Below are 17,431 nucleotides of genomic sequence, written 5' to 3'. Positions count from 1 at the left end.
TGCTATGAGTTTTGTTTTTCCTGTTGAATGTAGTTCTTTCCTCGGGGATGGTATCTCATGACTGTTTTTCTCATTTTCATTGATTCCAGATTTGCAGCTTTACTTTTGAGCACACAGCACTCATTACTGCCTTCACCCACATCTCTTTCAAGTGCTTGTCCAAACATTTTACTTTTAAGGTATTTTGTTGATGCTCACATCTGGAGTGAATTCACAGTGAGGTGGCAGGTCGGCTATTCAGTGTCTTTATCAAGGACATTTCATGAAGAAGTCTTTAAGTGTTGTGGGTCCTACTTCTCATGCACAATCTTTTATTTACTCAAAATGTATGTATATTTAAGTATATGTTGCCAAAAATGTGTTTGTATTCATATCATTTTGAATAACTGTGTTTTAAAGGAATAGTTCACCTGCAAAATGGCCATTTGTATCAGTTCGTTATGTCATGTTACTTCAAATTCGTGAAGAAAACTTTGCTTTTCTCTCATGCCTCCATGAAAAACAGTGAACACGTGGATTCATTGATTGGTAACCACGTGTAAACCCAGCACAAACTTACAAACTCTCACATGTGTGCTGCATAATCCAAGTCTCATTTATCCAGTGGTATGCTCAGTACTTCCCAGACACATTCATTTTCACCAAAACATTACTATTTAAAACTAAACAGATTGTGAATTTTTTTTATGCTCTCTTCAAAGAGAAGTTTGTTTTTTTAGTGAGAATGCATGTGTTTGGGAACAACAGGATAAATGAGACTTGGATTATACTGCGCAAGTTGTGTGACAGTTTGTAAACAGATGTTTGGATACAGTTTAGCTGTTTTAAATGTGGTTCTCAGTCAATTAATAAATCCATTTGTTAGCCATTTTCCATGGAGGCATGCGAGAAAACCTTCATGAATTTGAGGTGAAATGGCATGACTGACTGGTATACACATTGTCACGTTGTGTGGGAAGTATTCCTTCAATGTGCAATCAAAATATGTAAAAAATAAATAAAGGGCATTTAATAGGACAGGTGACTGTTGTTATGCATGTACGCACCAAGACTAAACAAGGACTGCATCTGTGACATCTCATTGATCTGATCTCTGTAAACATTAGGCCAACCTGCTACGTAAACAAATCTCAGAAACTGCAGGTTAGCTAATCTTAGGCTTTAAGGATGATGTACTGTATTCTTTTTAGATATCTTTGCAGCCACATACAATGGTAACTTGTGTTTATGCTCTTGTGCAGGAGTACATCATATTTATCTTTGTCTGCCTCAGCAACATAAGATATGCTATTTGGTGGCCATGGTGCTGTACAGTACATTCGGAGCACATATCAATAGCATGAGCTGTGTGTGTTTGAGGAAATGATATAGAGTTTTGTAGCATGTGGTTATGTGTCAGCATGTATTCCTGTGTTTCAGACTCCAGGTCTCTGGATTGATGAGGGAGCAGAACAGGGAAGTCCTCACCAGCGGTCAGCTTCCTGGGGCAGTGCAGACCACCTCAAAGAGGTAGATTCACCTGTCCTAACTTTGGTTCAGCCAAGTCCACAAACACCACAGACAGTGGATTAACACTCTGGAGTCGTGTCATCAGTCCATCTGACACTAAACTAGGCCAGACTGGCTGAAAGCATTCACACATCCAGTTCAAAGAGCATGTTTTTGTCATTTTTGAGGTTCATTCCATTTATTCGAAATGTGTTTTATTTGTCAGGGTCTGAGGTCAGCCTAAATATTATGCTCCTTAAGGTTGGTTTCCACTCCTGTCTATCTGTTGGGTTTGGTGGCCAACCAGCTGACCACATGGAGCTATTAGTTCTCCAACTCTCCAGACCACAGTCTAAATTTAACCTCCTTCTCCCCTCTGTTTCCCACTCAACTGCACCCTCGCATCTTATTATGGCCTGTTGTTTTTGAGAGACGGTTCGGGAGCTCCTCAGGGGTGATACAGCCATATTGTTCCTTCTTTAGCTCGCACTCAGTGAACTTATTTAGGGTAACTACTAGTGTTCTTAAAAGCCTTACAGATGCGCATGCAACACAATAGACATTCATATTTTCCTGTTTAAAGCACAAGATCTGACATCTGTGTATCATCAATATTTAGTTCCAACATAATAATCACACACAGATGTCTTGGGTTTTTGTTAGTGTTGAGAAGAAAAAAAACCTCACCATTCAGGACTTTTTTACGAACTCACAAGTACACTGTCAAGATTCTATTGCACCAGATGTAACGATCAGCACGCAGAACTAAATTCTATAAATTGCTTTCATGACCAAAATGCTAAAGATGGTGTATAAAGCTCAGCCTCTTAAAACACAGGTATGGTAGGTCAATACGTTAACAAGTTTCGTGAGTTTCAGGCAGATGGGTCATCAGTCGACAAAGCGTTTTGAGTAAGTTTTTTATAACTCACAGAAACATTGTGCAATAGTCCACCTTCCACCTTCTCTTCCCCTCACTCTGTCTCGTCATGTAAACGTCATGTAAACAAAGCACTGTACCTATCTGTTGACCGTTCATGTAAACAAACCACAGAGGATGTCAGCTGGAAAATAACTAAACTAAACTAAACTAAACTAGAGATGGTCAGTACCAGAAACTTTGAGCTCTGGTTTGTAGGTTTATGAGATTAGCTCTGATAATGAGCGAGGTTAAAGACCCTGACTCAGAAACCCTTGCACATTACTACTAGCAAGGCTACAATTACACTTGTCTTATAATGCCAATGACTGTATATAAAGATGGGCGATATCCTTCAGATTCAGATTCAGAATACTTTATTAATCCCCGGGGGGAAATTGTTTTTGTTCCAATGCTCCGTGCAAAGTAGAAATAGAAATACAGCATGAATGGAAACAAGAGATAAAGATGAAGATATAAATAAGATACTAAAATAGACAATGAAATAAATAAAATAAGATACTAAAATAGACAATGAAATAAATAAAATAAAATATTAAAGTAGACATTAAAATAAAATAAAATATTAAAGTAGACAATAAAATAAAATAAATAATAAAATAGTAAAGTAGACAATCTGAAATATATACAATATACAATGAAATGGTTGTAGCGTTATAAATGAAATAAGAATGAGTAATTATATTGTGTGTTTTGTTTTATAAATAGCCAAATGAGTCCGATCATCAGAGGGAGGAGTTGTACAGTTTAATGTACGTCCCTAAAATAATATGTCCCTAAAAAAATTTCAGGGTATTTTTGCGGTATGATGTCAGTGTGTCAACAAGTTGAAATATTGCAAATATCACAATATGAATTTTCTCATCATATTAAAAGTAATTCCGGTATTATTGCGAACAATATGATATGGCACACTCTGAGAGGCATGACAGCTCCCCGAAAGTAAAGCCAAAACATCTCGGTCGTCCCCTGGTGGCTGGCTTCAGTGGCTCGCGATCAGTGGTGCTACGTGCAGTTAGGTTGGATGTGTGTTTGGGCAGGAACTGAATCTACTTCCTGAGCGCTACTGCGTAGACTCTGGCTCCTAATGACGTCACCAGTGCAAGATGGCAGCACCTGTGTCTTGGATATTTTGGCTTCATTTTTGTATGCTGGGAGGTGGAGAACGTGGGAAGTGAAGACATGTTACCCATCTTTATATACAGTCTGTGCTTGGTGCATTAAGTGACAGATCTGGATGGTTAATAATTTGATTTTACTCACATTACTATTAAATTGTTAAGGCGAAAATACATTTTTTTAGGCATTTATTGTGAATAGAACAGGACATTGTGTGGATATAAACTCCGGTCGTCACACAGCAGTTTAGCAGTACCAAAAGTTGAAAAGAGGAGACAGGAAGAGACACATTTAAGACACAGCCACGAGAGACACACAAAACCTACTTCCTCGGCCATGGACTCACAGTTTGATCTCATGAAATCTGATTGTGTGAATCAGATTTCATGCATCATATTCAAGTTTTAACGTAGTCATACACTATAACTAGTTTTTGACTTTGAGACCCTTCCAGGGCCTTGGCCTGTGCGATCAATAGCATAGCACAGCCAGGAAACCTCTCTTTGTCATCCTCTGAGATTACATCAGGATTGCCTGGACTTGTCATTATCGACTGCTGTGGTCACTTGATGAATGTAGTGAACTGTATTCTAGCTCTCTAACCTCTGCGATTACATGTGTGGGAGGACATCTATGAAAAGAGCAAGTCTCTTTGTTGACTGTGTTGCCAGGATTACAAGATCAGCACTGAAGACCACACCTTTGTCTGCATAGTACAACTGCGTCTGTTAGGCTCACAAAGGGTATCCTGTTTTTAGGCTGATACTGGGCCAGATGCAGAAACACCCATTGACCTAAGTTGTTTCATCATCGGACGTGCATGGCTGAGGATATGCACTATTCTAGCTTGCAACAATGCTCAAGTCAAGTCAATCCTTTGTGTACAGTAGCACATATATTTGTGTATTAGTGTTTTAAGCCACATAAGAGAAAACGGCCTCCCAGCCATCCTTAAAATGATAAGAAAATAATAATTTGACAAAAAGCGCAATATCCGCATTAATGTTGGTTTTCATTGGCTATGTTTACATGCACACTAATATTCTACTATTATTCTGAATAGGACAGTATTATGAATTTGATGCTGGTTATGTAAACAGCTTATCTTGTTTAAATATTCTGAAATAGGTCTTTTTCCAAATAAAGCATTTTCTGTTTAAGACATGGGATATGTCGATAGTATTTGGGTTTTTATAGCATTATTTGGACATGTATACAGCGCGTTCGGATGCTTCTCAACTGGAGTTTTCACGGCAGTTTACGAGCCTCTTGTCTGTTTACAGTTGGCTCTGTGCAGTGTCATGGATATGTTGTACAAAAAAACAACTTGCCAACAGTTTGCAGGGCTGGGGTAGAAATGTATGCCCAAAAGAAAAGCCCACATTTCTGGTTGGAAGGAGAAACACACCTACTTTTGAAAGTTATGAAAGACTTGAATATCAAGAGGTTTTTGGGTATGCGCAAATATCGCAACACTGACCTTTTTAAGAGGGTTGTTGAAGGAATGAAAGAGGGAGGCTGTGTTTGCAAGGTCGAAAAAGTCGCCATCAGTAGGAAACTAATAGGAATATTGTCTTTGGGAATAAGGGCAAAAACTGGACTATTTTGTACATTGTTTGTACATTGTTCTCGCAGCTGCTGCAAAAGGGAAGAACAGTAGAGTTGACTGTAAAAACAAGTGTCGCACACTCTGGCTCCATGTGCATTTCTTTTATTTTGATGATGTTCCGGCTGTTGGGCCTTTTTCAAGATCAGCAAACATATTTTGAAGAAGGCCCAACAGCCGAAACGTCATCAAAATAAAATACAAGAAATGCATATGGAGCCACAGTGTGCGACACTTGTTTTCTACAATCAAGCCTATTGCCAGTGATTAGCACCTCCATTATAATTCTTTTATATTTTAAATAAAGTAGAGCTGCAACGATTGGACAATGATTTTGACCAAGCATTTTATTCACTTTTGTAGGCAAAAATGCAAAACATTTAATAGTTCCACCTCCCCAAATGTGAGAATTTGCAGCTTTTTTGTCTTGACATTGTAGTAAATTGATGATTTTGGGGTTTAGAACTGTTAGTCTAATAAAACAAGATATTTAGAGTTCTATAAACCAAATATTTAAATGATTTTGAACAGAATGACCCTTCATGGGAGCGAATATGCTTATCTTCTGGCTTCATTCATTTCACTGATGGGAAAAGTTAAAATTTGCACGATGATAGAAATACTACCCTCAGGACTGTGATCTGTCATTTGCTGAAGTGATGTTACTTTTCTTCCAGCAGATTGCTAAACTGAGACTGCAGCTGCAGCGCAGCAAACAGGTCAGCCGGCAGAGCAAAGACAGGGAGCAGAGCTCACTGCAGCTGCAGCAACAGGCACAGCATGGCACTGCATGCCAACCGCAGGTGAGTTATTCATGTCAGTATTCATGCCTTGCCAAACTGAGTCACTGGTGTGCTCTGTTCAGGTGAAAAAAAAACATTAACTAACTCTGTCTTTGGTGATGCAAGATTTTACCCTGACAGCAGGGACATGATAAGGTAGCTTAGCAGCCGAACAAAAACACATACAAATGAAACAGACGGTGAGCAAACCGTATCACAGCTGTTTGAGATAAGAGGACTGAATATGAATAAAGTGGGGTTCAGCAGAGTGGGTTTCTGTATTACTCAGTTAATGGCATCAAATTAGAAATCAGGGTTTCACTTTTTCATTTGCTGCATTAGTTTAACGGTCATTAAGCTGTATGTTGTCAGCATGCATTAATTATGTAGTCACTATTTGAGGAGTAGGAGTAGTATGGACGTGACTGTATACTGTAGTAATAGTTCCTTTAGTCTTGTGTAGAGGCCATATTTGATCATAATCTAAGTTCATGATGACGTATGTCACGCTGCATGTGACCGAGGAAGTCTAGTTAATGAGTCCAGACTGACCAGTTGTGTCAGAAGAGGAGAAGAGAGAGGGAATGTGTCCGGGCATGTTCTGTCCTCTCCTTGTTTGCAGTTCATTCATTAACAGATGCCCAGCAACAGAACACATCGACCACTGTGGGAAAATGAACATAAATAGTGATATGCTATGCCACATACACACATGTGGGAGATCACAATCATGGCTGTGTTTTTGTTCCCTATGACATTTAATCCCACTTTAGAGACATGTATTTAAACCGAACGCCTCCACCCATTAAATATCTCATGAAACTGGATCAACGACAATTCAATACCGCAGGCAGATTGTGGTGTTAAAGACATATGCAGCATTATGTATTTATTGCACAATTGCACAGGTTGCATGCATTATCGTATTATTTTGATGTATACATTTCTTTTCACTTAGTTTTTATGTCATCTTTCCAGTTCAAGGGAACTTCATCAGCCCTGTCAGCAATCCCTGTGCCAAAATCCCTCATATGCAGAGTGCCGAGCAGTGTGGAGGGCATCAGCCACGAGCTGGAAAATGTGTTTATCAGAGAGGACTGGGAGCAAGGGATACAGGTAGGGATGTGTACACACCAGCAACGGGTCAAGCAGTCTTTTAAAAAAAAAATTCAGAGTGCGTTTTGAACTGCAAGTTTCTAAGATTACTCACCTGACACTACGCCATGTCACATCGTACAGACTGTAATTACCAGCAGCCAAGTGGAAAAAAAGTTGCTTACAGCAGCTTCCTAGTTGGAATTGTGACTGGAATTTCTGACACTTTAAATATCTCAGAGTTGGTGCACAACCGTCAACAAAATGGCTGCAAAGTGTGTTAATTAATTAATCATAAAGTAGCTGTACATGTCGCCTACACAGTTTCTTACATGTATTAAGTTATCTGGTTTACTGGTCCATCTGCCTGCCTGTCCATCCTATTGTGAAAGCGATATCTCAAGAACGCCTCAAGAGTTGTTGTCTTTTTTGTTTTTGTTTTTTCAAATTTGGCACAAATGTCCACTTTGACGATGATGAACTGATTAGATTTTGGTGGTCAAAGGTCTAGGTCACCATGACATTGTGTTCATCTCATTCTTGGGAACTGGATATTTTATGAACACCTTGAGGGAATTTCTTCAAATTTGGCACCAACGCCTACTTTGATTCAGTGAAGAACTGATTAGAATTTGCTGGTTGTAGGTCAAAGGTCAAGGTCACTGTGATCTTGTCGGTCTCAGTCTTGTGAATGCGATATGTTAAGAACACTTTAAGGGAATTTCTTCAAATTTGGCACAATTATTCACTTAGACTCACCAGTGAACTAATTACATTTTGGTGGTCAAAGGTCAAGGTCAGTGTGACCTTGCAGTCATCTCATTTTCGTGAATGTCCCTTAGTATAGAATACTATAAGGGAATTTTTCCAAAATTGACTCAAACGGCCATTTGGACTAAAGAATAAACTGATTAGAATTTGGTGGTGGAAGGTCAAAAGTCAAGGTCAGTGTGACCATTATTCAAGGATTGTAATACTGATTATGACAAATTCACACAAATATCTAACAGGATATGATGATAAGTGATGACATTTTATATCCACAAGGTCAAAGGTCAGCTTCACTGTGACATCATAATGTTCTGCATAAAACACTCCTCTGGCCATTACTCCACGTCATATCTCAGGAACAGAAGGGGGGGCATTTGGTCAAATACTGAATTAGTGACACTGATCTTGAAACTGTGCTGATTGTGTAGATCTTTTGTGTTGCTGGGAGGAAGATTTGTGTGAAGCATCCATGTTTTCACAGACATGAATGTGATCTGTAGGAAAAACTTGACTGGAGCGAGGAGATGTACAACCTTTTTTCTTATGTTGCAGGAGGTTGTGATATGAAATACAATGAACACAAGAATCATTCTAGTCATCATCACTGACTGTCTTCCATCCTTTGTTCAAGGGCTCCTTGAGGAAAACAAAATTTCAGTTGCTTGTCTCCCTGTATCTAGACTGCAGGCGCTTCAGATGCAACAGATACCCTCACATTTTAATCTACGCAGCTGTCTGCACCGGCTCTGTGCAGGTTTGCGTCATAGCTGAGTCTCACAGGCTTAAACGTGACCTGAAGCGTTTATGTAAGCGTGGGATTAATGCCCAGTAGAAAAGCTATCTAGATAAAGTTTTTGCAACTTGGCTGGAGCGGTATACCACCAAACTGCAGGGACATGATGTTTTTTCATCACAGTAAGAACCGACCATACCATCACAGCCCTAACTACTCTCATTAGTACACCCACTGTCCTGCAGGTGTCAGTTAACACAATGCTACTTGACGCAGATGTAACATTAGGCAACAATCATAAATATATTTCACATCTGTGAAAGATTTGTTTACATCAGTAATGTTTGTTGATAAACGAGTGAAACAGGCCCATAAGTTCAATTTAAAATACTTTATAGGCTATTTTTAACATTTATTAAATGCATGCAAACACAGTTTAATAACGTCACAGCATTGCACACCATACAGTCAGAGAGTAAGACGCATATATTCTTACTCATATTGAATTAAATCGCTTAGAGGTGAGGACACCCTTAAATCTTGACTGACGTGGGGTAGTGAACCTTGGCAGGTCTGTAAAACTCCCCTCTTAGAAAATCACACACACACACACACACACACACACACACACACACACACACACACACAAACATACGTATAACTACAGATTTACAGTCTGCTGTGCACCCAGCCCTTTTTTCTCCTGCTCTTCTATTTGAATCTGTTGTGCCAAAATAGAAAACTGTTCATCTACTGTCAAATATTACCATCTGGTGTGGTGTTTGCTTCTCCAGTTGCCCTTTTAACAGACAGGCAAACACACCAGAGGCCTTTCAGTTTCCTTCATTCTTAGACTTAGGATATTTCAGCTGATGCTCTTAACCCTGAGTGACATCGTCCAGCGAGGTGCGCAGGAGCGCTTCATCAGTTCACGTGGGTTTTTCAAGGACATGTTGCCTGTTACGGGTGATTGACTGACCTTTGAGTTATGATTCTCTCTGAACATTAAGCACCACTACTCTGACAGTTTAGGATTCATGCACGTTAACGCAAGACCTCTCAGCACCTCTTCTGCACTCCGACCTCACAGGCCATGGATGCGGTAGATGGCCGCCGTGCCCCTTTCCCTCCTCATCACTACAGCAGCAGTGACACACGTGACACAGACACACAGGCCCCTTCAAGTGGTGACTCCAGCCCCTCGCCCCGCCCCTGCAGCTCCGACCACGTCCACTCTCCTGATGGAAGCCCGTGCTCTGCAGAGGACATCGACAAAGGTGTGTCTCTTGTTTGTTTGTTTGTAGCTTCAGAGAGGAGCTCTACATGTCAGGGGGCAAAAGTTGTATGAAGCCCAAAATTTACTCAGTGTGATGCCACTTGAGTCAGAGTTTAGGAATAAGAGACCTCATCAGACCTCTGTAGCCCGCTCTTTATCTCTGCGTAAGGCTACATTAAGCTTTGTTAGTAGATGCACAGAAACCTTTATGCTTAGCACGTTGTTCGCTGCAATATGTTCCGAAACGCCAGGGAGCATACGAACAAAATATTCTGTGCATGAGCACAAAGTCAACAAATGTTACCAGGAGAACAAGATGGGAAAAGTAGGCTGCCTGGCAACGGTAGTAAACACCAGCATTTTGCCAAACATTGCATTTGTGTACTATAATTATTAGTCGCTTACCTCCAAGTCATAATTATTTTATACCACAGGTTGCCACTATTTCCATGAGACTGTTTTCTAGCTTTTACTGACATCTCTCATGTTCTTCCACACCCTGCTGCAAACAGCCTCTTCTGTCCCCAGTGTGGCAGCTCTCTCCAAGAAATTAAGGCAGTTTGACCGTCCCTGCAGTCCCTCAATGAAGAGTTGTAGAAATGTCTGTACAGGCAAAGCTCCTCTGCCAGTGTTCATGTTGAACTGAAAAGCACAGTGGGTGCCCCATCACAAAAATTCAGACGTGCACAACTAAGCGCAGAGAGAACTTTCAGGGCCTTCGTGCTCTGTGTGAAAGAGGTAATTAGGTCATTTTCTGGCATGCAAACCTTGTGCCGGGGACGCTACAGCAAGTAAAGACCATGCTTTAACACACCTGGATCGCTAACCAAGGTGTTGGTGGTTGAGTTGCATTGTGGGTAAACAGGGCACCAGGTTTTAACAAAGAAGAAGAATGCGTGCATTAATTGGAGCTTTTCTTTCTGTCCAACGTGAGTCTGAGAAAATTACAGGACGGCAATGCTGAGTCGAAGGAGCATTCTTTTTAAGACGTAAAAATATAAGTAAAGTAGGGCTGGGCGATATGCATAAAAATGTATGTTTCTGTATTTTCAGGCTGACTGGCGATACATGATATATATCGCGGTATTTTCTATAAAATGGACTACATGTTCAGTTGCAAGTCAAAGCCAAATCTGAGATGTTACAAGCACTTTTATAAAAACAGACTGTGATCAAAATAAAATGCAAAGACAGGGGTTTTATTTCCTGTTTGAAAATATACAGTTGTACAACATGTAAATAAAAAATTATATGAAATAGATAGCAGGGCTGTACGTTAACGTTTTGCATATAGCACTGGAGCTACAGGCCACAAAACTAGACGAGTGTAAAAAATGTCGATTGATTTAGTATCAGTACAGAATCTCGTATTGAAGTGACGCACAGCCCCACTGTAAGCAGACTGCAGCTCCTAAAAATCAGTTACCATCAGGTTTGTTTCCTCCTTCTATGTAATATTCTTTACTGTGTGTTTCCAGACAGTGTGTGCAGTTCTCCTCTCCCCAAGTTTGCCACATCTCCCAAACCTAACAACAGCTACATGTTCAAGCGGGAACCTCCAGAGGGCTGTGAGAAGGTCAAAGTGTTTGAGGAGATGGTGTAAGTATTTTTTCTTGTTTTTCACTTTACAATCTGTGTTTCTAAACGCACCCTCATATTTGACACTTCTGTGCTTCTGTGTGCAGTGTGAGCACAGAGTGTGCTGATCATTAAAAGGAAAACAATGCAGTTTACTGTACTACTTCATGGACTGTGAGATCCTGTTAGACAATAGTACAGTGAAGCTAACAACCTGATTTGCATTGTGGGTGGTAGAGATGAGGGCAACACGGCTGTGTAGGATAAACAGCTTGCATTTAATCAGAATAGTTATATAAACAGAAAATAAAACAAAGTTGAGCTCAGTACTTTTTCCTGTCGTCCTCAGGTCTGGCAAATCAAAAGGCTTCCCTCTCTTCTCGTGCCCCGACAAAAACAAGGTGAACTTCATTCCCAGGGGCTCGGCCTTCTGCCCCGTCAAACTCCTCTGCTCCTCCCTCTTCTCCCCCGTCTCTCCCTCGTCCTGCTCCTCCGCCAACCTCGGTCTCCATGGCAACGACAGCCCAGGGCCTCAGGTGACCCCAACTCTGCCCACTGCACCACTAGCTACCTTTCCGGCCTCCGCTGACTGGAGCACCGACACAAGCACAGGCATGAAAACAGACAACAGCACAGACAGCCAGAGCCCCGACACAGACGTGGGGAAAGATGGCTCAGGACAAGTTCTCCTCACCAGCTAGTTCTCAGGTATTCATAACCAAACCACCTACAGCTGAAACATTACAGCTGCTCAGGTGGTGTGGTTTTAAAACAAAAAAAGGCAAAACAAAAACAAACAAAAAAATATTCGTACTCCGTTAATCCTAACGTTAGCCAGCAGGGACTGCCCGAGGTCTAGACATGACAAACAAAAGTACGATAATGGTACCGGCGTCCTGCCGTACACGCCTGATGGTTTTGTCAGAAATGTGCTGACCTCGGGCACAGCCTCCCGTCACCCATCACTAACCTAGCCTTCTCCTCCGTACCCCGACAACACCCCTAACAAAAATAGCTTTGCTTTCTTTTGCAAAAAAAAACAAAGGTAGAAATGACTGCTCACATGATTGTGTCACGAGGTGCCGGCAGTTTATCAAGATGAAATTAAAAAGGAAAAATCTTTCACGAGAGACAGCTATGAGAAACACATTCTACTCATGTTATCTAACCAGCTTATTAGCTGTTCAGTGTTCAGCGAGCTAACATCTTAAGTACATACACGTAAGCTTTTTGACAGGATGGAAATGCTCGGTTTATGTATTTAGCATATCAGGATGTCTCACAGTCAGAATACATCGCCCCACGTTAACCACAATGTTTGCACTTGTTAAGACATGGCTCAGAATGATACAGGCCATGGCCTATTTTTTTATTTGTTTATTTTAAAGTATTTGTAGCACAATGTCTTTGTGAAACCAGCAGTTTGCTTGAGCGCTCCACCCAACAGGCCGACAAGCCAAGACCTAGATCTGCATTCTAGTCTGATCCCTATTAAAACTCGGTTAGCTCAACACAAAAAATGCAAAATATCAGCTGTTTTTCAGCGATCAAATAACCAATCACAAAGCACACAACTCCCCCATTGCCTTGTTTTATTGCCCCACACTACACAGAACAATAACTCAGGTCATGTGGAATGTACTTGCTTGGACTATGTTGCCTTTCCCCAGTGTTTATGACTTCTATAGAAAGACATTCCAGTCTTTTGCAGAAATGTTTTATTTTTTCCCCTGGAGAGGGAGATTATAACGGACTGAATCAACCGATTGGTGTCACAGCTCGTGACAGGTGACTTTTGCGTTAACCTCTTCAGGTTAGAGTTTCAGGTGCTATGACACATTCCAGAGATCGCTGTTGCTTTAGTCAACCGTGACTACTCGTGTAAGCCGAACTAGCTACATAAGCTACACCCTCACAAACTGACAGATATGTCGTTTGTTTCTCCCCTTTGTTAAATATGTACCAAAGCAAACTGCAGAATGACGACAGGCCTGTCATGTATTTGGGATGCAGGGGGCACTGTTTTTGTGCCAGAAGCAGAATGTTTATGTGCATTTGGTTTATAAACACTTCAGCTACATACAAACACTGGTTCAGAGTGTTTCAAACACAGGCGATAATCGTTGGACCAAGCCTAAGCACTTACTTGGAAGTGAGATGATAATCACTATTTTTATTTTAGACCAACTTGTAAGTTAAAACAATCAGAACTTGAGTGTGCAATTGATTTTTTTGTTTGAAGTAACGCTACACTAACAGTTTTTGTGTAACACAGTTTGGCTCAATATAGAGATCCAACCAGATGTGCCCTAACGTTACCTGCACAAGTTTAACACCAGAACATATTTAAAAAACAAAAAACAAAAAACAAAAAAACATGACTGATGTAGACCAGGTAAACTTTGAACGAGTAAATGTTTCATTCCAAAACTTTGGTCTATCAAGCCACTTACTTGCACAGAATCACAAGTATGAACAATATGCAACACATTCCACACAAATTAAGTTGAGATACTCTCTTCTGCTTGCAGCTCCAAGAGTTTCAATCATACTAATTCTGATTTTATTCACAAGCTCATTGTGCAGTGCAGTTAAGAAATGGTTGCCATGTTTGGCAATGGTGATTCAGTTCTCCTGTGTATTACGCATTTTTATGTAGATCTTGTGTGTGTTTTTTCAATAAAGAAAACAAAAAAAGTCTCTTTTTGGATTGGTATGTATGTTGTTTTTCAAAGGCCGTAGACAGACAGACACATAGAGGAGTAATATCAGTATTCACAAGCATGACATTTATGTACAAACAGGAGTCAAGGTAAGGCAGTCAATGTATTTGGTTATGATTTTAAATGTCACATGGCTCCAACATCAAAAATGACACAAGGCTACGTTACAACAAAATAAATTCACGAATCCAATAATCATGATGAGGTTCTATATTGTTGATTTGTGATTCGATTAAGGCATTTACTCTGATATATATATTTAATTTATGCAGCATTGTAGTTAAAATCAGTTTATGATTGTACTTCCAGGTAGTTTGGCTCCGAAAACAATCCAATGAAAACTGCATATAGTGCCCATGAACGCCAGTAATTGAACAAAATAAATATGTGTCCAAATGATGAAAAATAAATTAATATAAATACAGTTTTCATTCAGTCACTTTTACTGGATAACATAAAATCAAGGCATGCAACATGCAGTAATGAACGACTGATATGTGTATTTTTATGTAATGACAAGTTGTGGGATATATTCAAAGGGGAATCACAAATACAGCATTTGGCAAACAAATTTAAAAGCATAACCTCTTTACTTTTGTTCACCTCTTCAAATAGCTGTCAATAATTCTGATCACTTAACCGGCTTGGAGTTTTCAGTAGATCAATGGCAGAAAAATACATTTTATTTTTGGATATTTCTCTGTAACTTTACTTCATGTTCCAGTATTTTTGTAAACACACAAACTATTGCACTGTGATCTTTGTCATGTTTCTCTCTGCTGTTGTGCAGCTCTGCCTGTACGCAGCCTTCAGTAATGAGAATCAGAAATAAAGCATGGATGCTACTAGAGACTACAGTTTTCCAAGGCAGCTAATGTCAAAGGCTTGTTGTTCCAAACTCATACTGAGGTATCCATGCTAAACATCACTAAGTGTTTAACCCAAGTGAAGGAGCCAACAGGCTGAGTAAGGTCGTCTTGTAAAGGACGAGAGCTGGTAGTTGTTAGTGGGACTCTTTACAGCAGCGCTATACTACCACCATGAGAAAGAACAATCAGATCCATTTCTTGTAATAACAGGAACATTTCTCTTGGTATAGTGATATCTCTCTCATTATAATAACATACTGTAATGATATTAAATGTTATAATTTAAACGTAAGAGCCCTTTTTGTTCAACTAACTTTTTTTTTTGTTATAATGACATTTCAGAGTTTTTTGCAGTAACAAACACATCTTATTTGAAAGTATAATAAGGGGCCGCCACAGTTATATATTTTGCTATAACAAAAAGATCCTGCCATCGATTATTTTATTATGATAATTAACCTATTTGTGTCTGCAAATGAAATTCTGAAGTGTGTCCTGAAGTGTCTCTGTATCTCAGAGACGACAAGGAGCACAATCAAGTAGTTGATATCTATGAACTACGAACGAATCTGTTGATATCAAGGATACATATGCACACGTACTTTTTTCTTAGTGATCCTGATTTTGACTATTGATAAAAGCGCAAGTTTTTTTATCTGATCCAGAAAATTCTACATTGTACCGTTTTCTTTCCGCAATGTTTGTCTGTACCAAATTTTTAAGACTTTACACCAATCACGACAAATATTTTTCCTTATCATACTAAATATAGTCTTTGGGCATAAGTCAGTTAAGTGTTACCTCTATCAGATGAAGCCCATTCTAATTTATTTTACATCACATTATTTTATTTATTTATATTATTATAGTCAAAATCCTAAAGATATTCAGTTTACTATCATATATGATAAAGAAATCAGCATATCCTCTAAAATATTTGGCTTTTTTGCTTGAAAAATGCTGAAATAACGGATCGATTATCACAATATTTGACAACACTTAATGATAACCGTCATTAATAAATAGTAAATTGATGGTAAATTAAACTTAAATTATTTAACCTTTAACGGACAACAAAATGATAATTAATAATGCTGTCATTTTTTGTTTTTTAACAGTTTATTGTTGCACACACAACATTTTATATATTGTATTAACAGTTTTTTTAATGGTTAATAATTGGTTTGAATAAACCAGTTTCACGTTACAAATCTGTGTTTCTCAGATGCTATTTGGCATGTTGGAGACAGGCCTCTAGCCTCGATCTCAGTCCTCAACTTTTTTCACTGATGAGTTAAGATCCACACATTCAGGTGGTTTTTACTCGGAGCTAAATTTTCCCCAGAGGTCTCTTCCTCTCCAAAACAAACAAACCAGGGGTCTCATTTATAAAACAGTGCATAGGCTCTAACTAGAAATTAACGTACGGACAAAAGCCAAAAATGACGTGCGCCAAAAAAATATTTGACAGTTTCTACAATCAGGCTTTCACCTCACCATCTGCGTCGCCAATTTCTCGTCTCCAAAATATTTGTAAGCATGGGTCAAAGTTTCTTCCATCAAGTCTGCTTTTATAGATCACAACTTTTGCGTGGGAAATGGCGTACGCTTATTTTACGCCTCATTTTGTGCGTACGCAGTGTTTATAAATGAGACCCCAGGTGATTTAAACCGGTAAAAACACTGAGTAAAGCAGTTTCAGCAGCAGAGGGGCTGCTGACTACGGTGGGAGATGCGAAAACGTGAATGTCCCTATCTAGAGCCAGTGTTAGGTTAGTGTGTGGTGCATGGTGGTGCAACACAGTGATCTCCGTAGACAAGGACCCGCTCTCTATGTAGATATAAACGGCTCATTCTAAGGTAACGAAAACACAACAAGGAGATTATACACGAAAGAAAACATACTTATTGTATTATAATCTATTTCTGCCAACATATCCTTCTAAATCCTACACACTGGACCTTTAACTTAGGTTTAATTAACTGTCAATTAACCATTTTTTAATGATGGTTATTATAAAGAGTTGCTGGTTGTTTTTCCTTTGACTTATTGATTAGCTGACTAATTGTTTCAGCTCTATATCTACTGTAACTGAAGTCTAAAGAGAAGACGATTGTGTGTGTGGTCCATCTGATTGTTCTCTAATCACGCTGGCAGCTACAGTCTGCTGTTCCCACCAACAAAGGTACCCATTTCAGATAAACCATGACGCTGAGGAAGAACTATGCGTTGTGAAGTTCGTGCTCTGTGTCGCTTCTGCCGACTGCATCAGGGTTGGAGAGGGGATCCAAGTCAGCGAACAGGTTGAACCACGCTGAGAGGTCTTTGGACGTCCCTGGATTCTCTGTGAAGTGAGTTAAGAAGGGTAAAAAATGTCATTCAGAAACACTGCTGAAAATATTAACACCTCAATTTGTCCTGTCAAAGTCTGCATCTGGCTGATATCCAAA

General features: G+C 39.6%; 2 protein-coding genes across 5 annotated transcripts in view; one reads left to right on the top strand and one right to left on the bottom strand.

Moving 5' to 3' along the window:
- Nucleotides 1–14,088, top strand: part of glcci1b (glucocorticoid induced 1b) — a 27,986-nt gene extending 13,898 nt beyond the window's left edge. For 2 of the 4 annotated variants that reach the window (XM_078171385.1, XM_078171383.1), the window contains exons 4-9: nucleotides 1,420–1,509; nucleotides 5,834–5,956; nucleotides 6,914–7,051; nucleotides 9,625–9,811; nucleotides 11,289–11,409; nucleotides 11,738–14,088. In XM_078171385.1, the coding sequence (XP_078027511.1) occupies nucleotides 1,420–1,509; nucleotides 5,834–5,956; nucleotides 6,914–7,051; nucleotides 9,625–9,811; nucleotides 11,289–11,409; nucleotides 11,738–12,089 (1,011 nt within the window). In that variant the 3' untranslated portion in view covers nucleotides 12,090–14,088. Of the gene's footprint in view, nucleotides 1–1,419; nucleotides 1,510–5,830; nucleotides 5,957–6,913; nucleotides 7,052–9,624; nucleotides 9,812–11,288; nucleotides 11,410–11,737 lie in introns of all 4 variants that reach the window. The other 2 variants (XM_078171384.1, XM_078171382.1) reach the window with 1 other exon arrangement.
- The window catches only part of ica1 (islet cell autoantigen 1), a 26,586-nt gene continuing 23,241 nt past the window's right edge, over nucleotides 14,087–17,431 (bottom strand). Inside the window, exon 13 of the mRNA XM_033640244.2 lies at nucleotides 14,087–17,325. Within this exon, the coding sequence (XP_033496135.1) occupies nucleotides 17,204–17,325 (122 nt within the window). The 3' untranslated portion in view covers nucleotides 14,087–17,203. The remainder of the gene's footprint in view (nucleotides 17,326–17,431) is intronic.

Source organism: Epinephelus lanceolatus, chromosome 10, assembly GCF_041903045.1.
Source record: "Epinephelus lanceolatus isolate andai-2023 chromosome 10, ASM4190304v1, whole genome shotgun sequence".
NCBI lineage: Eukaryota > Metazoa > Chordata > Actinopteri > Perciformes > Serranidae > Epinephelus > Epinephelus lanceolatus.
The sequence above is the reverse complement of the archived record's forward strand: the minus strand, read 5'-3'. Positions and strand labels throughout refer to the sequence as shown.